Here is a 21,098-nt window from a genome sequence, read left to right as displayed (position 1 = left end):
TTCTCACGCACTAGTATAAAGTGTTTTTTTAAAAAAGGACATATTCTTTATCTTGAGCCACCACATTAAAATTAGAATTTGAGTTTTACTTTAAACTACTTGTTTAGGGAGCCTGGGTGGCTCAGGCGGTTAAGCGTCTGACTTCGGCTCAGGTCATGATCTCGTGGTTCGTGAATTTGAGTCCTGCATCGGGCTCTGTGCTGACAGCTTGGAGCCTGGAGCCTGCTTCACATTCTGTGAGTGTGTGTGTTTGCGTGTGTGTGTCTCTGTCTGCCCCTCCCTCCCCTACTCGTGCTCTGTCTCTTTCAAAAATAAACATTAAAAAAAAAATTAAACTACTTGTTCATGTTGTGCTATGCAGAATTAATGGAATTTTTTTTTTCTTACTATCCAGGAAATACCAGAAAGGAACCAGAGTCCGACTGCGTCTATTAGATCTTGAACTCACATCTAGGTTCCTGGGAGCCACCACAGATACAACTATACTTGAGGCTGATGCGATTCTCTTAGGACTCCAGGAGAGTAAAGATGCCAAATCAAAAGAGGAACATCGTGAATAATAAATAAACTTTGCTTAGTGCATTCACTCCTTTTTTTGTTGAACCCAGATATTCATCAAGAATGCAATTAGAAAATTGTAAGTAAATGATTGAAAGAAGACATAATAAACGAAAGCTATAATTATGGCTCTTATCTGTTAGAATTTTCTTTAGCTGTTTCTCCCCTCCTCCCTTTTTACACCCATTCTTCCCTTTGATTGGGGAAATATAAACTGCTCTGGGAAATTCTGTCATTCAACAAATATGTTTTGAGTGCTTGCTATGTGCATGGCACTATTTGAAACAGCAGTAAACAGATGAGACAAAATTGCTTGCTTTGTGGAGTTTACCTTTGACTGGAGGTAACAGAAAATAAATAAAATACATACTACTACGTTAGACAGTGATCTATGCTGAGGACAGAATAAAGCAGAGAGGGCAGAAGACCTGAATAGATATTTTTCCAGAGACATACAGATGGCCAACAGGCACCTGCAGAGATGCTCAACATCACTTACCATCAGGGAAATGCAAATTAAACCACGATGAGATATCACCTATTATATCACCTATTAAAATGGCTGCTATCAAGAAGATAAGAAGTTACAAATGTTGGTGAGGATGTGGAGAAAAGGGAACCTTCTCACACAGTTGGTGAGAGGGTAAGTTGCTGCAAGCACTATGGAGTACAGTATGGAGTTTCCTCAAAAAATTAAAAATAGAAATATGCTATGATCTAGCGACGTCACTTCTGGGTATTTACCTGAAGAAAACAAAACGCTAACTTGAAAAGATATCTGAACCCACATGTTCTTTGCAACTCTATTTAAAATAACCAAGATGTGGGGCGCCTGGGTGGCTCAGTAGGTTAAGCGTCCGACTTCAGCTCAGGTCACTATCTCACACTCCGTGAGTTCGAGCCCCGCATCGGGCTCTGTGCTGACAGCTCAGAGCCTGGAGCCCGTTTCAGATGTGTCTCCCTCTCTCTCTGCCCCTCCCCTGTTCATGCTCTGTCTCTCTCTGTCTCAAAAATAAATAAACGTTAAAAAAAAATTAAAAAAAAAATTAAATAACCAAGATGTGGAAGCAACCTATGTGTCCGTCAATGGATGGGTAGATAAAATGTGTGGTATGTTGTAAATATGTGTGGTGATGATGTTCGCTAGACTTACTGTAGTGATTGTTTTGCAATAAATATCTATTATGATACACACCTGAAACTGATGTTATTTGTTAACTGTATCTCAACAACAACAACAAAATAAAGCAGAGAATGGGTTGTAAGGTGACAGATTGAGATTTAAGAGTAGTGTCAGTGGATATCCTCACAGAAGAATCCACTTTTTTATAATACATAATTTTTATTTTTCCATTGATACAGTATTTAGAAAAAAACTCTTATCTTTTTAACTGAGGTAATTGACACATAACATTTTATTGGTTTCAGATGTACAACATAATGATTCAATATATGTGTATAGTGTGACATGATCACCATAATAAGTCTAGTTAACATCCGTTGCCATACATAGTTTCCAGGAATTCACTTAACAAAAAAATTTTTTTAATGTTTATTTATCTTTGAGAGATAGATAGAGTACAAGTGGGGGAGAGTTAGAGAGAGAGAGAGAGGGACACAGAATCCAAAGCAGGCTCCAGGCTCTGAGCTGTCAGCACAGAGCCCGATGTGGGGCTCGAACTCACAAACCATGAGATCACGACCTGAAGTGAATTAAGACGCTTAACCAACTGAGCCACCCAGGCACCCCATCTAGGAATTCACTTTTGAATAATATCTGAAGGAAATGAGGGAGCTAGCACGTGGGTCCCTGAGAAAGAATAGCTAGGGCAAAGGCCCTGAGGCAGGACTGTGCCTGTCCAGTTTAAGGAACAGGGAGGAAGCCATTACAGCTAAGAGAGGAATAAAAGATAAACCTAGGGAGTGGGAAGTAGGAGAGGCCTTGTAGGTCCTGGTATGGACTTTGGCCTTTATTTACTCTGAGATGGAGGGTCTTTGAGGATTCTGAGTGGAGGAGGAATATGCTGTGACATTATAAAAGGATCCTTCTGAGTAGACTGAAGATTAACAGCAAAGCAAGACCTCTGAGGAGAGAGTTAGTGGGTAATCCAGATGAAAGGTGATGGCAGCTTGGAGGAGTGTGGTAGCAATGCTGGTCCTGAAAAGTGGTTGCAATCTGGATATATTTTGAAGGTACAGACAGTGGTATTACATAACATTGGATATGGAGTATGAGATAAAGAGAGTGGTGAGGGATGACAGCAGGGTGTTTGGCCTGGACAGCCAGAAGAATGGATTTGCCGATAACCAGGATAGGGAAAAGCCGGTTTGAGGGGACTATCGAGAACTCAATTTAGAATATGTTAAATTTGAGGTGCCTATTAGCCACCTAAGTGACGATGTTCGGAGGCAGCTGGCTATATGGGTCTGAAGTTCATGCGAGAGGTCTGGACAGAAGATGGAAATGTACACATCACAGACACTCTGTCATACTTCACAAACTGTGTAGCTCAAGAATCTAGGCACTCCCACTGGGCCCTTTCATTCCTTGTGGCACCACCGAAGTCCTTCAGAGGCACCTAGCTGGTTGGTCTAGGAGGGTCCAGACAGCTTCACTCACTCATCTGGTATTTTGGCAAGGGTGGCAGAAAGGTTAGGTTTGGCTAGACTGTGACCAGAGCACCTGTATGTGGCCCCTCTAGCATGATATGTGTCAGGGGAGTTCGACTGCTTGCATGGTGGCTCGTGTTCCCCAGAGCATTCCAGGACAGCCAGAGAGAAACTACATGGCCTTTTCTACTTAGCCTGGGAAGCCATGCCTCTTCACTTCACTCGCTGGGTCATAAACGAGTTAGTAGGCCAGCCCAAATTCAAGAGGAGAGGAAGGAGCCTCCACCTCTTGATGGCAGTGTGGCAGCCTCACACCGTAGGAGGTCACCTGGGATGAGAGAGATTGTTGTGCTCATCTTTGGAAAATACCACATCCACCCCCAACTGGGTCACACCCAATAATCACCACCTCCAAAAATGCCAGATCTGAAATCTGAGATCCTTCTACTCTCTGACCTTCCTGCTCCCTCACTTTGTATGCCCAACAGAACACTTTTTCAAAATTTGGGGGGCTCCAGTCTATTGACTTTCAATTTTTCACTCATCACCTCCTTCGTGTTCACACTACCCTCCTTACCCAGGTTGAAAGTTCAGGGTGCATCAAATAATTATTTCCTTGCAAGTCAAGTTTTCTTAAGTCCTGTCATCTCAAACCCTCCTTTTCTTAGTTGGCAAAACTCCAACCCTAATGAAATCTGTCTACCTACTTCATGTCTATACCAAGAAGTTTGATATTACAGGAGAAACCTCACTATCATAGTGATTGGTATTGTTTTAAATCTGGAGTTCCAGATTAATGTACCAGACTAATGTACACGTCTAACATTACTCCCTCCAAAGCCTCACTAAAACTCTAATAGAGATGGATGGATGGATGGATGGATGAGTGGTGGATGGATAGATGCACAAACACCTCACACACAAAAAAACTCAAGTAGGAGAAAAGCAGGAAGAGAGGAATCAGCAATAAAACTTTGCAGTCTGGGAAATGGATGAATAGACATTGACTTAGCAGAACAGAGATAGACAAATTCTGGGCTGGCAGTGGGGAAAGTGGGGAACCCACCTGATTTACTGCAGAATCCTCAGGATGTTCAGTAAGTGGCGATACTGGCTACTTCTGGATCTGGGAATGAATTGGGGGAAGAGGGAAGACAAAATAAGGGAGACTGGGTAAAAGCTGTCTGAGAAATAACCTAGATTCCTTTTTTCACTCCATTCACTCTACTTCAACGATGTGGCTGCCTGCCTCCACCCAGAGTGACCCTCCAACCCCAACATTTTAGTGTTTACATTCAGTTGTCTTTATTATTTTTTAAAGTTTATTTATTTTGAGAGAGAGAGAGCACAAGCAGAGAGGGGCAGAAAGAGGGAGAGAGAGAGAATCCCAAGCAGGCTCCGCACTATCAGCGCTGAGACTGATGCGGGGCTTGAACTCATGAACCACAAGATCATGACCTGAGCTGAAACCAAGAGTTGGCTGCTTAACCAATCGAGCCACCCAGGTGCCCTGATTCTGTTATCTTTCTTTATGGGAAGGATGAAGGTGTATGTGTGTGGTGGGGGCGGGCAGGGTGGGGTTTGAAGGAGGAAGGCAAATGCATAGACATCAGTGCACCAGACCAGACAATTTCAGCGTACTCTGAAGACATGGAAGGCAAGACGAGTGTCATCTCAGTTTGGAGGAGGTGTGGTCAGGAGAGAAGACAGAATCTACACCCTCGGATGTTTCAGATCCCACAACCAAACACTACGTTCCAATATTCAAAGGCTCATCACCAGAAAGTGCCTATTCATCTCATGACACCAATCTAAAGGCTAGTTTTTAATCACTCAAGTTCTCAGTTATACTGGGTTGAATAGTGCCCTCCCGCCATTCATGTTCACTCAGAACCTGCGAAGATGACCTTTTTTGAAATCGTTTGGACATCTAATCAAGTTAAGATGAGGTCATGCTGGATTAAAGTGGATCCGAAATGCAATACGACATCGTCCTTACAAGAATAGGCAAATTTGGGTACAGAGACACAGAAACACAGGGGGAATGTCATGTGACAACTGAGGCAAAGATTGTAGTTACACTGCCACAAACTAAGGAATGCCAAGAATTGCTTGGTTATCACTAGAAATGAGACAGGTATGGAACAGATTCTCCCTCTGAGGTCCCAAGAAGAAAACCACCCAATGACACCTTGATTTCAGACTTCTGGCCTTCCGAAATGTGACATTGAATCTTGTTGTTTTAGCCACCCAATTTGTGGTAATATGTTATGGAAGCCCCAGGAAGCTGATCCACCAGGCATATATGAGAAGTGTGATATCTTGTCAGGCATTGATTTCCCAGCCTACACATCTGTCCCATGCTTTGACCCCGCAGTCCCATTGGGAGCCTGTACCGTGCCTGGTTTCCTGTGCTCCACGTAATAGTCTTTCTTGCTTCACTTCTTTCTATAGCCTGTCCTCTATTTGCAGCCTTGATTAAAACACCAGGGTGTTTTAAATTAAGGTGGTTTGATTAAATCCACCAGGGTCTGAATCTGGAGAATCAGTCCCCCCAAACACCAGCCACCTATTTAAAATCACCCAGGTAGAGAGATCCGAGAAAATCCGTTTCCAGTGAACCATCTTTGTTCCTTTAATATTATTAAAGTAAGGCAAGTATTTGAATCAAGTCAGTACTCTTTTTTTACAAGTCAACTAGTCATGCCAAACAAATGACCAGAACAACTAACTCACGGTGTTTGTGTCAGGTCAGGTCATCTGGGAAGCAGACGCTAACAGTAGGAAGGGCAACTCTGAGGGAAAGGCTGGTGAGGAATAATGGGAAAGGGAGCAAGATTGTATAGACTTTAAGGCAAGATTCAGTTGTGTAGACATTTACATATTCCCTAGCAGCTGAAACCTCTGATTAATCAAGAGTTTATGTTTCTAATCAATAAATGTAAAGGAATTTTCTCTAATAAATATTGATGGTGGTACATCTTTAGAAACATAGTAGATTATATTTTCTTATATCCCTGAAATTAATTTTAAATACTAAACCTGGCCTGTGCTAGGGAAAGCATCTTGTGTAGAATTTATATAGATGGAGAGATGCTAGGGAGAAAGGTGACAGCAAATAGAAACAGTGTGTGGAACACGTGGTGATTTGGCACATTTGCTCATGCTAACGTGAACTGACTGCACAGAGATTTTGTGGAAGGTGGAGGCAAGACACCACAGGCAAGTCTCTGGGTGAGGCCATAGGGTTGGGAGGACATAAGATAATGACCCCATGCCTCTGCAATAGAGGTGAAGATTATAGTGTTTTGTCCCAATATGCAAATAAATCCTGTCGGGCCCTAGGACAGGCCCTATCTTTCATCTGGAGGGAGATGGCGTTGGTATAGGAAATCAACTCGACAAACAGGCCCTTATTGAGGGGAGAGAGAAAGCCTCACTCTTCTCTGGGCCTCATTTTCCTAGGCCTTGACTTGGAGCGGTCTAGATATGTTTGAGGGAACACTAGTGAAAGCAGAAGCTGGTCTCTGGCTTGAGGCAGGAGGGCAGAAACAAAGCCAGAATATACCCCTAGGGTCCTATATGGATGAGCAAAGCCTCATCTAAGTAGCTAAAGCTCTTTGTTACAGGTGAGCTCTGTGTCTGCTTCCCTCAAGAACCATGGAAACTATCGAGTCTTGTTTGCACATTACAGCCTTTTCTCAAGTGGTCATCCAGTCCACCCTGTAAACATCCATGACAGGTTACTTCCTACCTCCCGAGGCAGGCTTAGAGAATTATTTGGAAGATACCCACTGTAAAGTTAATTCACCTCACACGAGTAAGACTTGAATTTCTGGTTTACCAGAGGATCGAACTTTGTGATCATTCTCCTTTTTGCCATTTGTGGAATGTCTTTTCTGGTTTTTCTAGTTCCTGCTCCACACCTGTCAAGTAACATTTAAGTTAGATTATATGGAGGCTGATTATAATATCCATTTGATAGATTTTCCAAGACCTTTTCTGGTCCATCAGTCATTTCAAAGTTCGTTAACACCTGCACCAGAAGGTGAACGGGAAAGGGAAAGATGTTAACGAAGATAGAAATGACTAATGGACCAGAATTTTTAAAAAAACAAAATTTCAAGCATGGAACCATCCTAAATTGTCATCCATTTTGTGGTTATGTTTGGAAATTCACTAGTATATTGGGCATCACTAAATACGTCTAAAAGATAGTTACGCAGAACATAACTCAGACATACCATTACTTGTGAGCAAGAAGCTTGCAGCATTTACCCACAGTCCTGGTCTCAGCTGCCCGCCTGAGTTGCATTCCCACTCCTTTTGGTATGGTTTTGAGAGTTGGGACATCATCTTTATCTACTGGCTTCTGTGGTATTTACTGCATCTAAAATGAAAGATTTTGCATGTAAATGTTGCCTGGAAAAAAACACAGTATCTTGCTTTCTTTTATTCATTCATCTGAAGTAATTATTGCTATCACAGTCTCATGTGCATTTTTTCCAAACCATAATGATTTGAGACTTATAGAGTATGGTAAAAGAGTTGGATTGTTTTTTCAAGCAGGCAATTTTGTGAAGCAACTGCTAGTAATCTGAGCCACTTTTTGGTTTCTAAAGATTTCATCTGTCTGCAGGGTGATTTCAGGATCCATACAGTTCCTTACCTGGGACCTTAAAATCCATTTTTGCACTTCCCACATGTAGAATGCAGGTGTGAGAATGTAAAATAAGTCACATTTGTTCATAGAGTTTCCTACCTCCTTTGGCTCAGAACATCCATGACTTCTTTGTAATTAGTTTAAAAGAAACATGGGGAGAAAGTTACAGTCTTCAAATAAACTGCATGTTTCCCTTAGGAATTCATACTAAAATGCGTATTTATTTTTAAAAACCAAATGATATGAATGTAGGAAATGCAATACTGGGTCAGCCCAATGGTCTAACCAGCCTGTGGTTTCAAAGTCTCATAGTATCCCATTAATGTTGGCCTCAGAAGTTTGAGGATTCATTTCAAACTCTCTGGTTTTCTTTAACATGCAAATCTGGATTTACCATTCATAGATTGATCTAAACCTTTCCTGAATTTACTTATATCTTCAACATACATCCACTAAAGAAACAATGAGTTTCCCAATGGCAAGGGTACTACACCTTATCTATCCATCCTGAGATTATAGCAAGGGTTCTACTACAGGCCAGTGAAGAGATGAGATTAATAATTCAGTCTATCACAGTCGTCCTCTTGGTCCTGACCATTTACATCCCTCCCACATGCAAAACTCACTCCATCCTATCGCACTGCCTCCCACTCCCTAAAGGCACATTTAATCATGATATCTGCCACCAGTCCAAGATCTTGTGATCCTTATCAGGTCCAGTTCCTGCTACTGATATCAGTTTTCTCCCTAGCATCTCATCATCTATAAAAATTTTACACAGAATGCTTTCCCCAGTATAGGCCAAGTTTCGTATATGCAAATAATTATAGGGATATATGGAAAATATAATTACTATTTTTCTAATGATATAACACAATCGATATTTACCAGGCAAAATTCTTTAAAAATTTTATCAATCAGAAACATTGTAAACTCTTGAATAATCAGAGAGATTTCAGCTGCCAGGGAATATGTAAATGTCTACCCGGCCAGATCTTGCCTATAAAGCTCTAAAATGTATTACTCAGTTGCCTGTCCCCAAAACATTTCCTGCTTTTTAAAACAGAGAATACTGAACAGGATTTAAAGCTTTCCTTGATGACTCAGGGCTACCATTAGGGAAAACAATTTCATAATGATGTGATTTCCTAGGGATTTTTTAAGGTGGGTTAGAGCTGCTGCTCCTACCAAATGGCCCCAGAACTTGGCGCTCTTTAAATTGTTTTTTTATCACCTCCCTTTGCTATCAGCTGATATTTTTTACTTAGGTCAATGTCCCTGCTTCTAGTACCCCCCCTGGGGACTCTTAATCTGTGTTAATCCAATTTTTGGTTATATACTAACTGACTCTCAACAACTATTCTTTTTTGTTGTTGTTGTTGTTCTGTTTGCTTTAAACATTTTTGCCACCTCCTTTCCCTGCTGTCAGCTGCCACTTTTATTGGTGTCTGTGTGTGCTTTTCAGCGTCTCACTTAATAGTATTGAGAGTAATTGTGTAGAATTGTAGAAATGTGCACAAATTTTGTGATAGCTATTTTCTATTTTGGAGTCTTTAAAAAAATTTTTTTAATGTTTATTTTATCTTTGAGAGAGAGACAGAGACAGACAGCACGGGTGTGGGAGGGGCAGAGAGAGAGAGGGAGACACAGAATCCAAAGCAGGCTCCAGGCTCTGAGCTGTCAGCACACGGCCTGTCGTGGGGCTTGAACCCATGAACCATGAGATTATGACCTGACCTGAAGTCGGACGCTTACCTGACTGGACCACCCAGGGACCCCTCTCTTTCAGAGCCTTTTGTCCATTATTTTCAGAACCACGGCTATGTTTTAGATGTTAAAAGTTGTTTTCGGTCTATCGCTGAAATGAAAGGATTTAGAAAGAGAAAACAAATAAGAAAACAGACTATTTTTAAAATCAATTTTAAGAATGTTCTAATACATCTTCCTAGGCCTTATGTATCTAAATAAAAAAAAGTGGATGAAAGGAGGGTTGGATTCATTGAGTATTTCTGCTTTGAAGCCAATTAGTACTCTGTAGATTTATCTGTTAGAGGGTCATTTATACCTTCCTAATCGGTTGTAAATATCTCCAGGAAAGGAATTGCTTTTTACTTGTTTTTGTATCTGCTGTGCCCAACACAGTGTCAAACACATAGAAAATATTCACCAATATTTGTTGAAAGTACTTTGCTTGATTCAGTGGCCTTAATTGTACAAGATTTTCCATCAGTAAGAGAAAGATGAATTGTTCTGCAAAGTCTGCTCGTCAAGGTAGGAAGCAGACATTTTTAGCCGTGAGATGGCTCAGATCTCCCAGATGACCTTCTGTTTCACCCTTCCTTTCTTCCGGTCGTCACACCAACTCCTCACCTGTACTGCCACCCCATGATTTCTGAGTAAATCACTTTGTTTTAGAGCTTTGAACAAAAATTAAAAGATCATGCCACATGAACAGATTTCATGCATCCGGATTTCAAGTATGCATCTGAGTTTGGTTCGTATCTACTGGTAATTTTATAGCAAAAAGCTGGTCACTGGGCCCATGTCTGCATGTTTAGCATTTTGCTGACCTAGAGGGCAGGAATAAGAGGTGACTGTGTGTGTGACCTGAAGGGATGTCTCATTACTTTATGTTAACTGTGATTTTTTATTTCTCTGTTGGCACAAACGTTGGAGTGTTCACTGTATTCCCTGCAGCCAGGAAAGAATTTCTCGAGTCTAAAGATTGTGGTCAGTTTGAGGAGACTGAAAAGGGGAGGGCACAGAATTCCTTTTTCCTTATTTTAGCCCTCTGGTTCTTTCATGAATGCATGCAGGCCTTAAAGACTCAGTGCACACTGCTTTCCTGCCTCTGAGCTCTTTTCCTTCCATCCCTCCTAGATATTGTTTACCCAAGTGTTGACAGGCAGCTTTTTGCTCAAGGATGCTGGAAAGATGGTTACACTGAAGCTAAACATTTGGCTCCCTGTCCAATACCACAAAAAGTGGACAAGGGGTGCCTCTTAATCAAATCTGTCCTCACAAAGAGATAATCTCTGCTCTTTGGTTTGAGAACCACTCACATGCCCCTGCACTCATAGCAAATGATGGCTTGTTAAACTTTTCTCCATGTATACACACAAAACAGTGTCACTCAAACACAGTGACTAATCACATTGTCCACACGGTAAAACTTCCATCAATTCCATCTGTTTCTTCTAGCCCACGCTTCACAGACTAAACTGTGACGTAACAGGTGAAATACTTCCATTTACCTAAGGATGAAAACACAAGCAATGGAAGCTATGAGAGAGGCCCAGCTAGACTCAAACATCTAACATCAGACAGCCCTCTTATATATGCTCTCATGGGAAAGTTCTAGGGATTTTTTCACTTAGTTCCTTATTAGGACTTCAGAACACATAAGCAGAACTGCTCTGTGCTGTGTCCACTGAAAGTTATAGTTAAAACAGCAACAATGATTAAAGAAACATTTTTCAACAGTCATGTGTACTTTATTAGCACCAATGTAAGCTGCGTGCTGGAAGTTACTCCTTTCTCTGACTCCAGTTGAGCTTTATGAGACTGATTCCCCAAGGAATAGATGAGAGGGCACCAGTGCACCTTGTCTTTGTGGACTTGAAAGTGACTTTAACTAGAAGTCATCGCTTCCAGATGGATATTCTGACCCCAGCATGTTAAAAAAAATTTTTCCCCCAGTAGAATAACACAGAGATAATAATTTCTGTCTCTGGAGAAGGGAACTCCTCCTTTCTGGATCTAGACCTATTACCCTTTTTATAGTGATACAGAAAGGACAAAAGTATGTAATTCTCTATCTTAGATTTACTAATTCCATGTTTCTGATGTTTTCTGGTCAGTTCTTATGATGGGTTACCTCTGTGGTAGATAACTTACCACAATAACCTTTCAAAATCTTGTCTAAAAGGCACAGAAAAGTATTATGAATTTTTAAAATGACATTTTCTCACAATACTTTTAGTGTTTTGAGGTTACATTAAAAACCAGGAATATCTGTGTCATACATCCCCCTCAAAGTGGGTATCTCTCAAATAATGACTAAAGGATTGTTAAGTTTGTTGGTATCCCTTCTTAGTCTACTTTTATATTAATTTTAGGTAGTAATTTACAACATTAATTTTTAAGGATTTATATCATAATTCCAGTAGAAAATGAGTGACTTATAAAAAATTCTACTTTCAATTAAATCACCGCTGAGTCAGAAATTTATTTGTGCAATTGAAACCCTTCTGCATGATTCCTTCGGGACCCGAGTAATCTGGATATACAAGCACCCAGATATTCCAGAACCCTTGTCTCCGGCTGACCTAATGTTGCAGAGACTGCAGAATCCCACAGGGTAGCCTGTGCCTGGAAGTGCAGCCTCCAGCCAGCCTCTCGCTACCTCCCCACCTCTCTTATCCCACTTCCTGCCTCCATGTCTTCCAAGCCCCAGACAGTCTGGCTTAACTAGCTTTCCGGGTAGGCAGGGCTCACTACAGGCATTCCCATTGTAATAAATGCTTAAAGGAAACAAATAGAATCAGCAGCAAACGGTAATACATTTTACAGGCAGGTATTACATTTTCAGTTTTTCTTAGGACTTGTTGGATTTCTTTCCAGTCGGTCCTGGTCTTTTCACTTCTGTTTGCCTATGTTTTTAATCTTCTCAAAATAGCTTATCTTGAAATCTTGCCTTCCGTTTTGTATAGAACTCAGAAGGAGAATGGCGCCTTTCTGAAAAGCCAAATAACTCTGTGTCATATTGTAACAAACAGAGCCTTTACTTGGGAGCAAAGTATCACCATAGTTAAATGCTCTCCAGATGCCTGCTTTGCCACCAGAGTGTAAACAGATATTTTCCAGCCTGTATTTACCTCTTCGAAATGCAGCCCTTAAAAAAAGAAGAAAAAAAAAAGGCATTAAGAGGTTCTCGCCTCTAACTCTGGACACTTAGTATTTTCCTCCAGTTAAGGTGAATAAGAAGGATTAGAACCTAGCCTGTCATTCTGGAAACTCTGTTGACTGGCTTGCCAGTGTGAAAGTTCCCTTGAACCATGGTTGGGTGGGGGGGGAGGGGGGGGGAGGGTTGCCTTTCCTGGACGCATTCCTGCTCCCTAGAGGCTTTCAGTTAGACAGAATAAAAAATGAGGAACAAGTAGAAAAGCTTAAATGTTTAAATTAGCATAATCCAGTATGGGGATCATCTCTGATAATGTCTAAATTCTGTAAATCCTTGGAGCACTCCACTTGGCCCGAGGGGCTCCTTTGAAAGACACTTTGGACATAACATTCCTTCTAGCACTTTCTGGGGATGAGTACGGGGGTGAACACAGCCAATACAGCCCTGGTATCTCTGAGCTTACACTTCAGTGGGGAAACATATTGTATACATACTCTCAAAAATAAATATACAAGCAGAAATTTGGTAAGTTCCAGAAAGAAAAAGCTCAGTTTGCAAGGGAACGTAAGTTGGTAACTCAGTTTAGATTAGAGTAATCAGGGGAAATTGGGGATGGGAAAGGAAGAGGGGGAATATGGGACAGGGAGAGGGGGTGGACATCTAGATAAAAACAAAGTCATATGTGATGACCCAGCAGTGTGTGAGCACTTGTCCAGTTGCAAGGACTGAAGAAAATGCTAATATGAAGAGGTGTCAGGACCATTGGGTTCCATCAACAATGATGCTTTTTGCAAATCTGACAACTTTGAAACTGCTTCTTTGAAGACAATGAAAAATTCGAAAATTTAACCATCAGCACAGTAACTGTCACTTGGTTAGAGACGATCTAAAAATATTTGTGTGAGCTCTATTCATTAGGGATTGAGTTCAACTGCAAGTAAGAGAAAAGCCAACAACAGTGGCTGAAGCCATCTCACACAAGTACAAAGCTAACCAGCGGCTGGCTATTGGTGGCTCAAGGTCCCTGTGATTTTCTTGGCCATTCCCTCATGACTACAAGGTGGCTGCTTGGGCTCCAGGGTCAGTCACTATCTCAATTTTACAGGTAGGGACAGGGATAATGTGTGCATCAGGAAAGCAAAAGCTTGGAACATGTCAGCAGAGTTCGCATGAATTTTATTGGCCAGAACAGTGTCATGCCAAGTTGCCAGAGAAGAGGAAAAGTATTTTTTAAGTTGGTCATCAACATTGGTTTCTGTTAATAAGGAAAAAGGGGAGTATGGATGTTGGATGGGTGATTAGTTGTCCTTGCAACCTAAGGTTTTTTAGCCTATTCTATGGTTGGACGTGCTTTTTTCTATTTCCATGCAAATGACTTCATTACATGTGTTTTAATAAATCATGACTTTGGGGCATGTATTCATCATCCCTTATAGTCAGAAGAAGCCTGTTGTAATATTAACTGCACTTAAACCAAAATGCATCTTCTTGTGATGAATGCATTTGATTGACATTTGTGTTTAACACAGATTTGTTTCACTTAAGGCTGTGTCTTGTCCTGTTCCATAAAACTAGAGCATCTGATCGGTTCTGTTCCCCTGTTAAAAGGCACACAGTCATGTGTTGACTTCTGTAGCCTGTCTGTTGTGGCTTGGGGGTGAAAGAAAACCAAGAAATAAACTTTCTAAATGATTTAATCAATCCAAGATGTATACCATTTTCAGATCATCTAGTGTGCTTGTGTTTTAGAACTCTAGCGTTTCCCATCAGTATTTTCTGAGATCCTCATTTAATTGAACATCTTCCTGGGTTGAACTTGAGGAGCCAAGGCAATGACTGGGTACAAGTGGTAAAAAGCACGAAGTAGGCATAGCTCAAACAGCCATCTGGGTTACCATGGCTTACATCTTCATGGCCTCATGTATTATTTTAGCTGATGTTAGCATAGATGGTTCTGTACAGGTTTTGGCACATTTTGTGCTGACAGTGCCCCTTGAGCACATACCCATATGTGATAGCCAGCCTATATCATAGCCCCCAGTCATCTCTCCTTTCTTGTATTCCCATTCTTATATAGTCCCTTCCCACATTGTGTCAAGGTTGGTCTGTGTGACCCATAGTATAGATACTATTGGCTAGATCATAAAAGACATTGTGGCTTCTGCTTGTTCTCTCTTGGATCACTCGTTCTGGGAAAAGCTGGCTGCTGTGCTGTAAAGACACACAGGCAGCTGTATGGAAAGGCCCATGTCATGAGTAAATAAAGCCTACTGAGAACAGCCAGCAAAGGACTGTGATGTCCTGCCATTGGCCATGTGAATGAGCCATCTGGGAAGGAGGTCTTCTAGCCCCAGTCAAGCCGTCAAATGACAGAGCCCAAGCTGACCTCTTGACTACAACATCATAAGTGACCCTGAGCTAGAATTACTCAGCTGCTCCCGTGTCCCTGATTTGCAGAAACTGTGAAATAATAATAGTTTGGGGTTTTAAGCCACTAGGGGTTATCTATTATGCAGCAATAGATAACAGATCACATATTATTGCTTTCTACCCTGGGGCACCACAGATACCGATGAGGGTTGGCTTGGTCCAAGCATCTGCACAGATCAGGAAGTTAACTCCTGAGGATAACCTTGACCAGTAAGATGGGAGCCAATGCATACATGAACTCACTTCCTATCTTTCAAGAGGACAAGTCTGGAAAGCATTAAGTGGGCTTCTCAGGTGATCCCTGGAAAGATCAAGATCCTGCTTCCCAGAGCAGCGTGTTTCCCTCCTTTGCTGTCCTGCTCTGATCTCTCTTCCCCTCCCTACAATCGCCAAAATGTCTATCTGCACGCAGCCCTGGTGTCAACCCTTCCTTTGGGGAAGCCCAAGCAAAAACAGTGACAGTGTGAATAACTACCATATGCTCCCAGGACTGTGCCGAATGAGAATGTGAACATTTAACTTAATAGATGAGAGCAACCAGCTCACCCTGGCTCAAGTGGAATGTACAAATAAGAAGCTTGTTTTATTGGAGGATTTCTTTAGCAGTATAACGCTAAATTCTTTTTTTCTTTTCTTAAAGAAAGAAAATGTGAGCATTTTAGATGATGTCAGGTTTGAAAGTTTCCTAATTAGACGTTTACATGTCAGGGGCCCTCATAAGCCCATTCTCTTGCCATTAATGAGGAATAAAATAGCTCCTGAAGAGAAAAAGGTAAATTTTTCATATTGCATTCCTTGGTCCTTGGAAAAGAAAGCTCATTCACAATAGGCATGATTGCCAAGTTCGGGCACAGTTAAGAAGTTCCTTAGGGCTTTGGTATTCACAAAGGACCACCCCCACCTGCTCGCCTACACGGTGGTCTGCTGGAAGAATGAGGGCTCATTCCTAAATTTAAGGAACTCAAACTTGTTTCCCTATATTGAGAGTATCTTTCATAGGGTCTGTCCACATACAATCATTTTGTATATGGCATGTTTTGGGGTAACAGTTTGATGAGTTCTTTCAATTTCATACCAGCCATGGAGCTCCAAGATGGTGGAAGACATAGGTAGGTCTTTTAATGGGTGTTTTAGTTGGGTTGTCTCTTTCTGATGAAGAGAATTGTCATCATGAAATAGGATTCTTTTTCTGAGCCAAAAGAGTTTTCTTGCATTAATCTAATTTCATTAACCACCTGAAGTCTGAAGGAGTACCTTAAGGCCATTTGACTTCAAAAATTAAGGAAGCTACAATGGCTGGATTCTTTTTTTTTTTTTTTTAATATATGAAATTTATTGTCAAATTGTTTTCCATACAACACCCAGTGCTCATCCCAAAGATGCCCTCTTCAATGCCCATCACCTACCCTTCCCTCCCTCCCACCCCCCCCATCAACCCTCAGTTTGTTCTCAGTTTTTAAGAGTCTCTTATGCTTTGGCTCTCTCCCACTCTAACCTCATTTTTTTTTTCCTTCCCCTCCCCCATGGGTTTCTGTTCAGTTTCTCAGGATCCACATAAGAGTGAAAACATATGGTATCTGTCTTTCTCTGTATGGCTTATTTCACTTAGCATCACACTCTCCAGTTCCATCCACGTTGCTACAAAGGGCAATGGCTGGATTCTTTTGGCCACGACAGAGTTCTTCAGCTGCCAAAGAGATGGTCAGCAAGAAGACGGCAGAACTTCAGTCCATGTCCAAGTCCATTTTCACCTGACCCAGACTCAGGGTGATGTAGCATCCATTTACTTTTCATAGCCCTAACTGAGCTTACAAGTTCAAATCAGGGTTATGATGAAGGTAAAATCTATTCTGGCCATGAGCATAGTTTCACTATAAATTTGGGCTTCAACAGGAAGATGACAGAATGAGAGACCATCGGGTGGGAATTAGACACAAATGAGGACCACAGCAGAGGATAGTGGACTTTGGAATTGCAGAAACTGCAGACTTACCAAAGGGCTATTGGGCATTCATTCAACATGTATGGAGTGCCGCTATGTGCCTGATGCTGTGCTAACTATGTAAAGATGACAAAGGCACGGACCCTATCCTCAAGAAGCTCAGCCCAGCAAGAAATAGGACTTTGTTTTTTAGAAAAAGAAGTGATTCATCATTTTTGAAAATTTTTCATTTTGATGTTTGCAGACAAGGACCCTCAGTAAAGTTCGAGATTGATACAAGAATGGCAGTGACCCTGCTTCCTATTCTGTCCTCCTCTTTCCTGGTAAAATAATGTTATAAGATAATGTAATTGAAAGCTTTTGGAAAGTGCCTGACAAATGTTGAGTCTCCACCAAGCTAGGTGCATATAATGGCTCAAGGTCTCCAATTCCAATTCAGTTATTTTCCCTCAAAACACAAAAGCCTAGTTTCCTAGGACTTGCTCTCTTCTCCTTATCATTTGGTGTTTTCATCATGACCGCCACCTTTACTTGTTTCTTCTGAGGCAGGAGAGAGAGGCTGCACTGGAGCTTGTCCGTGAACTGAGACCCATTGAGAGCTGATCCTTTTGACCAAAGTATCAAAGCTGCGGATTAAGGAAACAGAAAGATCTGAAGCTTTGGTTTAAGAGTCAGGTCATGGAACTCTTTGAAGAGCTTGAGCTCTCGGGGGAAAAGTGTGAGACAAGTTCCAAATGCACATTCATACTTAGATAGAAGACACAGGAATATAAAGTCAAGTGATGGATTCCTTAGCAAACATAGCATACGTATCTTAATGAATGGTATAGCCTTTGATGAAAGTTTCCATGGTAGACAAAATGATTATTCCAGTTGCTCAAAGCAATTTCCTTTGGGAATTTCTTGAAAGTTGACAGACCATTCATTTGAATATCCTTAGTGGAAGGCATTTTATCCTCTAAGAGAGGATTTAATTTTTTGTTAAAGAATCAAAAAACCATTTAAAGCCAAGAATGATGAAGAAGAAGAAGAAAAAAAAAACCCAGCAATCAAAGAGAGTAATATTGTTTGTGACCATAAAGTAATGAGGCTGGTTTGGTGATGGCCTTAAACTGATGCTGAGTCCATTTCACAAAAGCACCCAAAATGGTTTTTTGTAGCAAGTTGCATTAGTTTGCTAAGGCCGTCATAACAAAATATCATAGACCAGGGAGCTTAACCAGCAGAAATGTATTTTCTCATAATTCTGGAGGGCAGAAGTCCAAGATCAACATGTTGGCGGAGGTGCTCTCTCCTGAGACCCGTTCCTTGGCCTGTGGATGGTCATCTTCTCACCGTGCCCTCACATGGCTTTTGTTGGCACGTGCATCCCTGGTAAGAGGCATCCTTGGTGTCTCTGTGTCCAAGTTTCTTATTCTTCTCAGGACAGCAGTCAGATTAGGTTAGGGCCCACCCTAACAGCCTCACCTTAACTCAGTCACCACATTACAAGCTCTGTCTCCAAATGCAGTCACATTGCAAGGTACTTGGAGTCAGAGTTTCAAAATATGAATTTTGAGGAAACACAGTTCAGCCCATAGTACAAGTTATTTCCGAATAAGTATGTTATTTTCCAAGTGCTGTATTCTGAAAGACAGTATCATTTTACGTGTAAGTACTGATGTGCCTGTTAGAAGGTAATTTACTTCTGGAGCGCCTGGGTGGCTCAGTCGGTTAAGTGTCTGACTTCATGATCTCCCGGTTCGTGAGTCTGAGCCTGTGTCGGACTCTGTGCAGACAGCTTAGGTCCTGAAGACTGCTTCAGATTTTATGTCTCCCCTGCTCACGCTCTCTCTCTCCCTCTCTCTCAAAAGTAAACAAACACTAATTTTTTTTTTAAATATTTACTTCCATCTATGGATAAATGGATAAACGACGTGTGGTATATATGTACAATATTACTCAGCCTTAAAAAGGGATGAAATTCTGACACATGCTATAGCATGGATAAAACTTGAAGACATTATGCCAAGTGAAATAAGCCAGACACAAAAGGACAATATTGTATTATTCCCCATATAGAGGTACCTAAAATAGTAAAATATATACAGACAGAAAGTAAAACAATGGTTACCAGAGGCCGGGGAAGGGGAGAATGAGGAGTTATTGTTTAAGGGTACAAGTTTCAGTTTAGGAGGATGAAAAAGCTCTGGAGATGAATGGTGGATGGTTGCACAATACGGATGTACTTAATGCCAGTGAACCGTGCACTTAAAAATAGTTAAAGTGGCAAATGTTATGATGTTATGTATATTTCACCACTATAAAAACACCTTAAAAAATTACTCTGTAGTTGCTGGTCAAGAAACAGAGTCTAAGTTTTCCAGTAATAAATGTGGCTTTATAGGGCCTATCTATGGAAACAAAAGATAAATGTGTACACCCAGAGGTATAGATAGCCTAGAGACCCAGGAAGTGGAGTGGTTATAATTTAGTATTCAGTGTTTTAATTATTTCTGAGCAATAGTTCTCTCAGTCATGCATGGTAGTAGCAGTTTAGTGACCTCTATTTCTGACTAAATAGTGCTGTGGGCCACAAGAATCTTCCTACCAAGAGGTTTGTCGTAGGAGACTGCTGCCCAGACCCAGGACCTAATCTGGTTAAACCATAAAGCAAATTAAATCTAGTTCCCAATTCCCTTTTTGTGCTCCTTCTCCATCTGCTGAAATCTCACTTCCCCTTCCCACTGGGCATTAAGTGCCTTCCAGTCCTGAAGTTTTGAAGCCCTGATCCTCTTGCCATCAATCACCCACCCCGCCCTCCGCCCCCCCCCCCCCCCCCCCCCAGTGCTTGCTGTCCAGAAAGCCAGGCACAATCAACCAGAATGATCCCTACTTTCACCTCTTGCTCCATTCCATCAAACCTTCCGGTGATAGTTTTCAGAGGGGCTGTGGATCATGGAAAGAAACCAGATCTACTATAGAACATACAGTAGTGGGTAAAAAGATGAAACTGTGGGGGAAACGTATTTACTCCATCCATCGCTTAAAAGGAAGGCAAATTCATACTAAGATGTAAATGCCTGAAGGTTTTACTGGCAGAAGGAGGCAGTTCTTTAGGCCGGTACTATTGTTGTCATTTCTTATTGTGCGTGGCTGCTCTGGGTCTAGTGCATCATTTTTTCTCTTCGAGGCATCAAGTTCAGAGAGGAATTTTATTAGACCTCGGCAGTCCTCGGTTCCTAGCTCTTTGCCACAATCAACCACATCCACACAAATGTCACTTGAAAGCAAATAGGAAATCATTGCTTCTGTTGTCCCTATGTTTGACCAAGATAAGCCTTCTCAGTAGGGCTATTCTTTCATATATGGAGAAATATAATCAAGTTCCTGATCAATCTGGACTCCCTGGACGTTCAAATAAATGAAAGCCATACTGAAATGGCATTGTTCTGACACATTAGCTTAAACAAAATATGCTCTCTTAAAGAAATGACTAACTTTGTAAAAATATTTATGTAAGTTGCTTCTAGATATGAAAGAAACTTTTTCAGACACAATTCTCTACATAGCAGATCTTCTTTGGCTTTCCTGAAAAAAGTTCGAATTTTTGAAGTGTCAGAGGCGTCTTCAGATACAACAATCCCATTCTGAAGATGGCTTCATGGTATCCCACCCAGAAGATGTCACCAAGCTTCACTTCACGGTATATGCAAAATAATGAATATTGAGTCATGCATTCTAAAATATAAAATTACCCTATGGCAGCAACAAGGGCACAATTTTTGTTCTCTCCTTTTTACTCCCGCCCCATTGCCATTAATATCAATACATTAATCAATATCTAATTGTTGCTATCGAAGGTACTATATAGCTTTGAATTTTGGAACCGTGCTGAATTTTTAGCTTTTCTCATAGCTCTAGAGCTATGGGCCAAATTGTGTCTCCCCTCCCCCAATTCATATATTGAAGCCCTAACCCGCCGTGTGACTATGTAGAGCCAGGGTCTTCAG

General features: G+C 41.2%; 1 protein-coding gene across 1 annotated transcript in view; it reads left to right on the top strand.

Annotated features, from left to right (window-relative positions):
• The window catches only part of MRPS28 (mitochondrial ribosomal protein S28), a 106,392-nt gene extending 105,699 nt beyond the window's left edge, over nucleotides 1-693 (top strand). The window contains exon 3 of the mRNA XM_078441425.2: nucleotides 395-693. Coding sequence (XP_078297551.1) covers nucleotides 395-560 — 166 coding nt within the window. The 3' untranslated portion in view covers nucleotides 561-693. The remainder of the gene's footprint in view (nucleotides 1-394) is intronic.
• Nucleotides 694-21,098: the final 20,405 nt, after the last annotated feature.

The sequence above is a fragment of the Panthera onca genome, chromosome F2 (assembly GCF_046562875.1).
Source record: "Panthera onca isolate mPanOnc1 chromosome F2, mPanOnc1 haplotype 2, whole genome shotgun sequence".
NCBI classification, from domain to species: domain Eukaryota; kingdom Metazoa; phylum Chordata; class Mammalia; order Carnivora; family Felidae; genus Panthera; species Panthera onca.
Note: the sequence above shows the minus strand (reverse complement) of the source record. Positions and strands in the feature narration are given on the sequence as shown.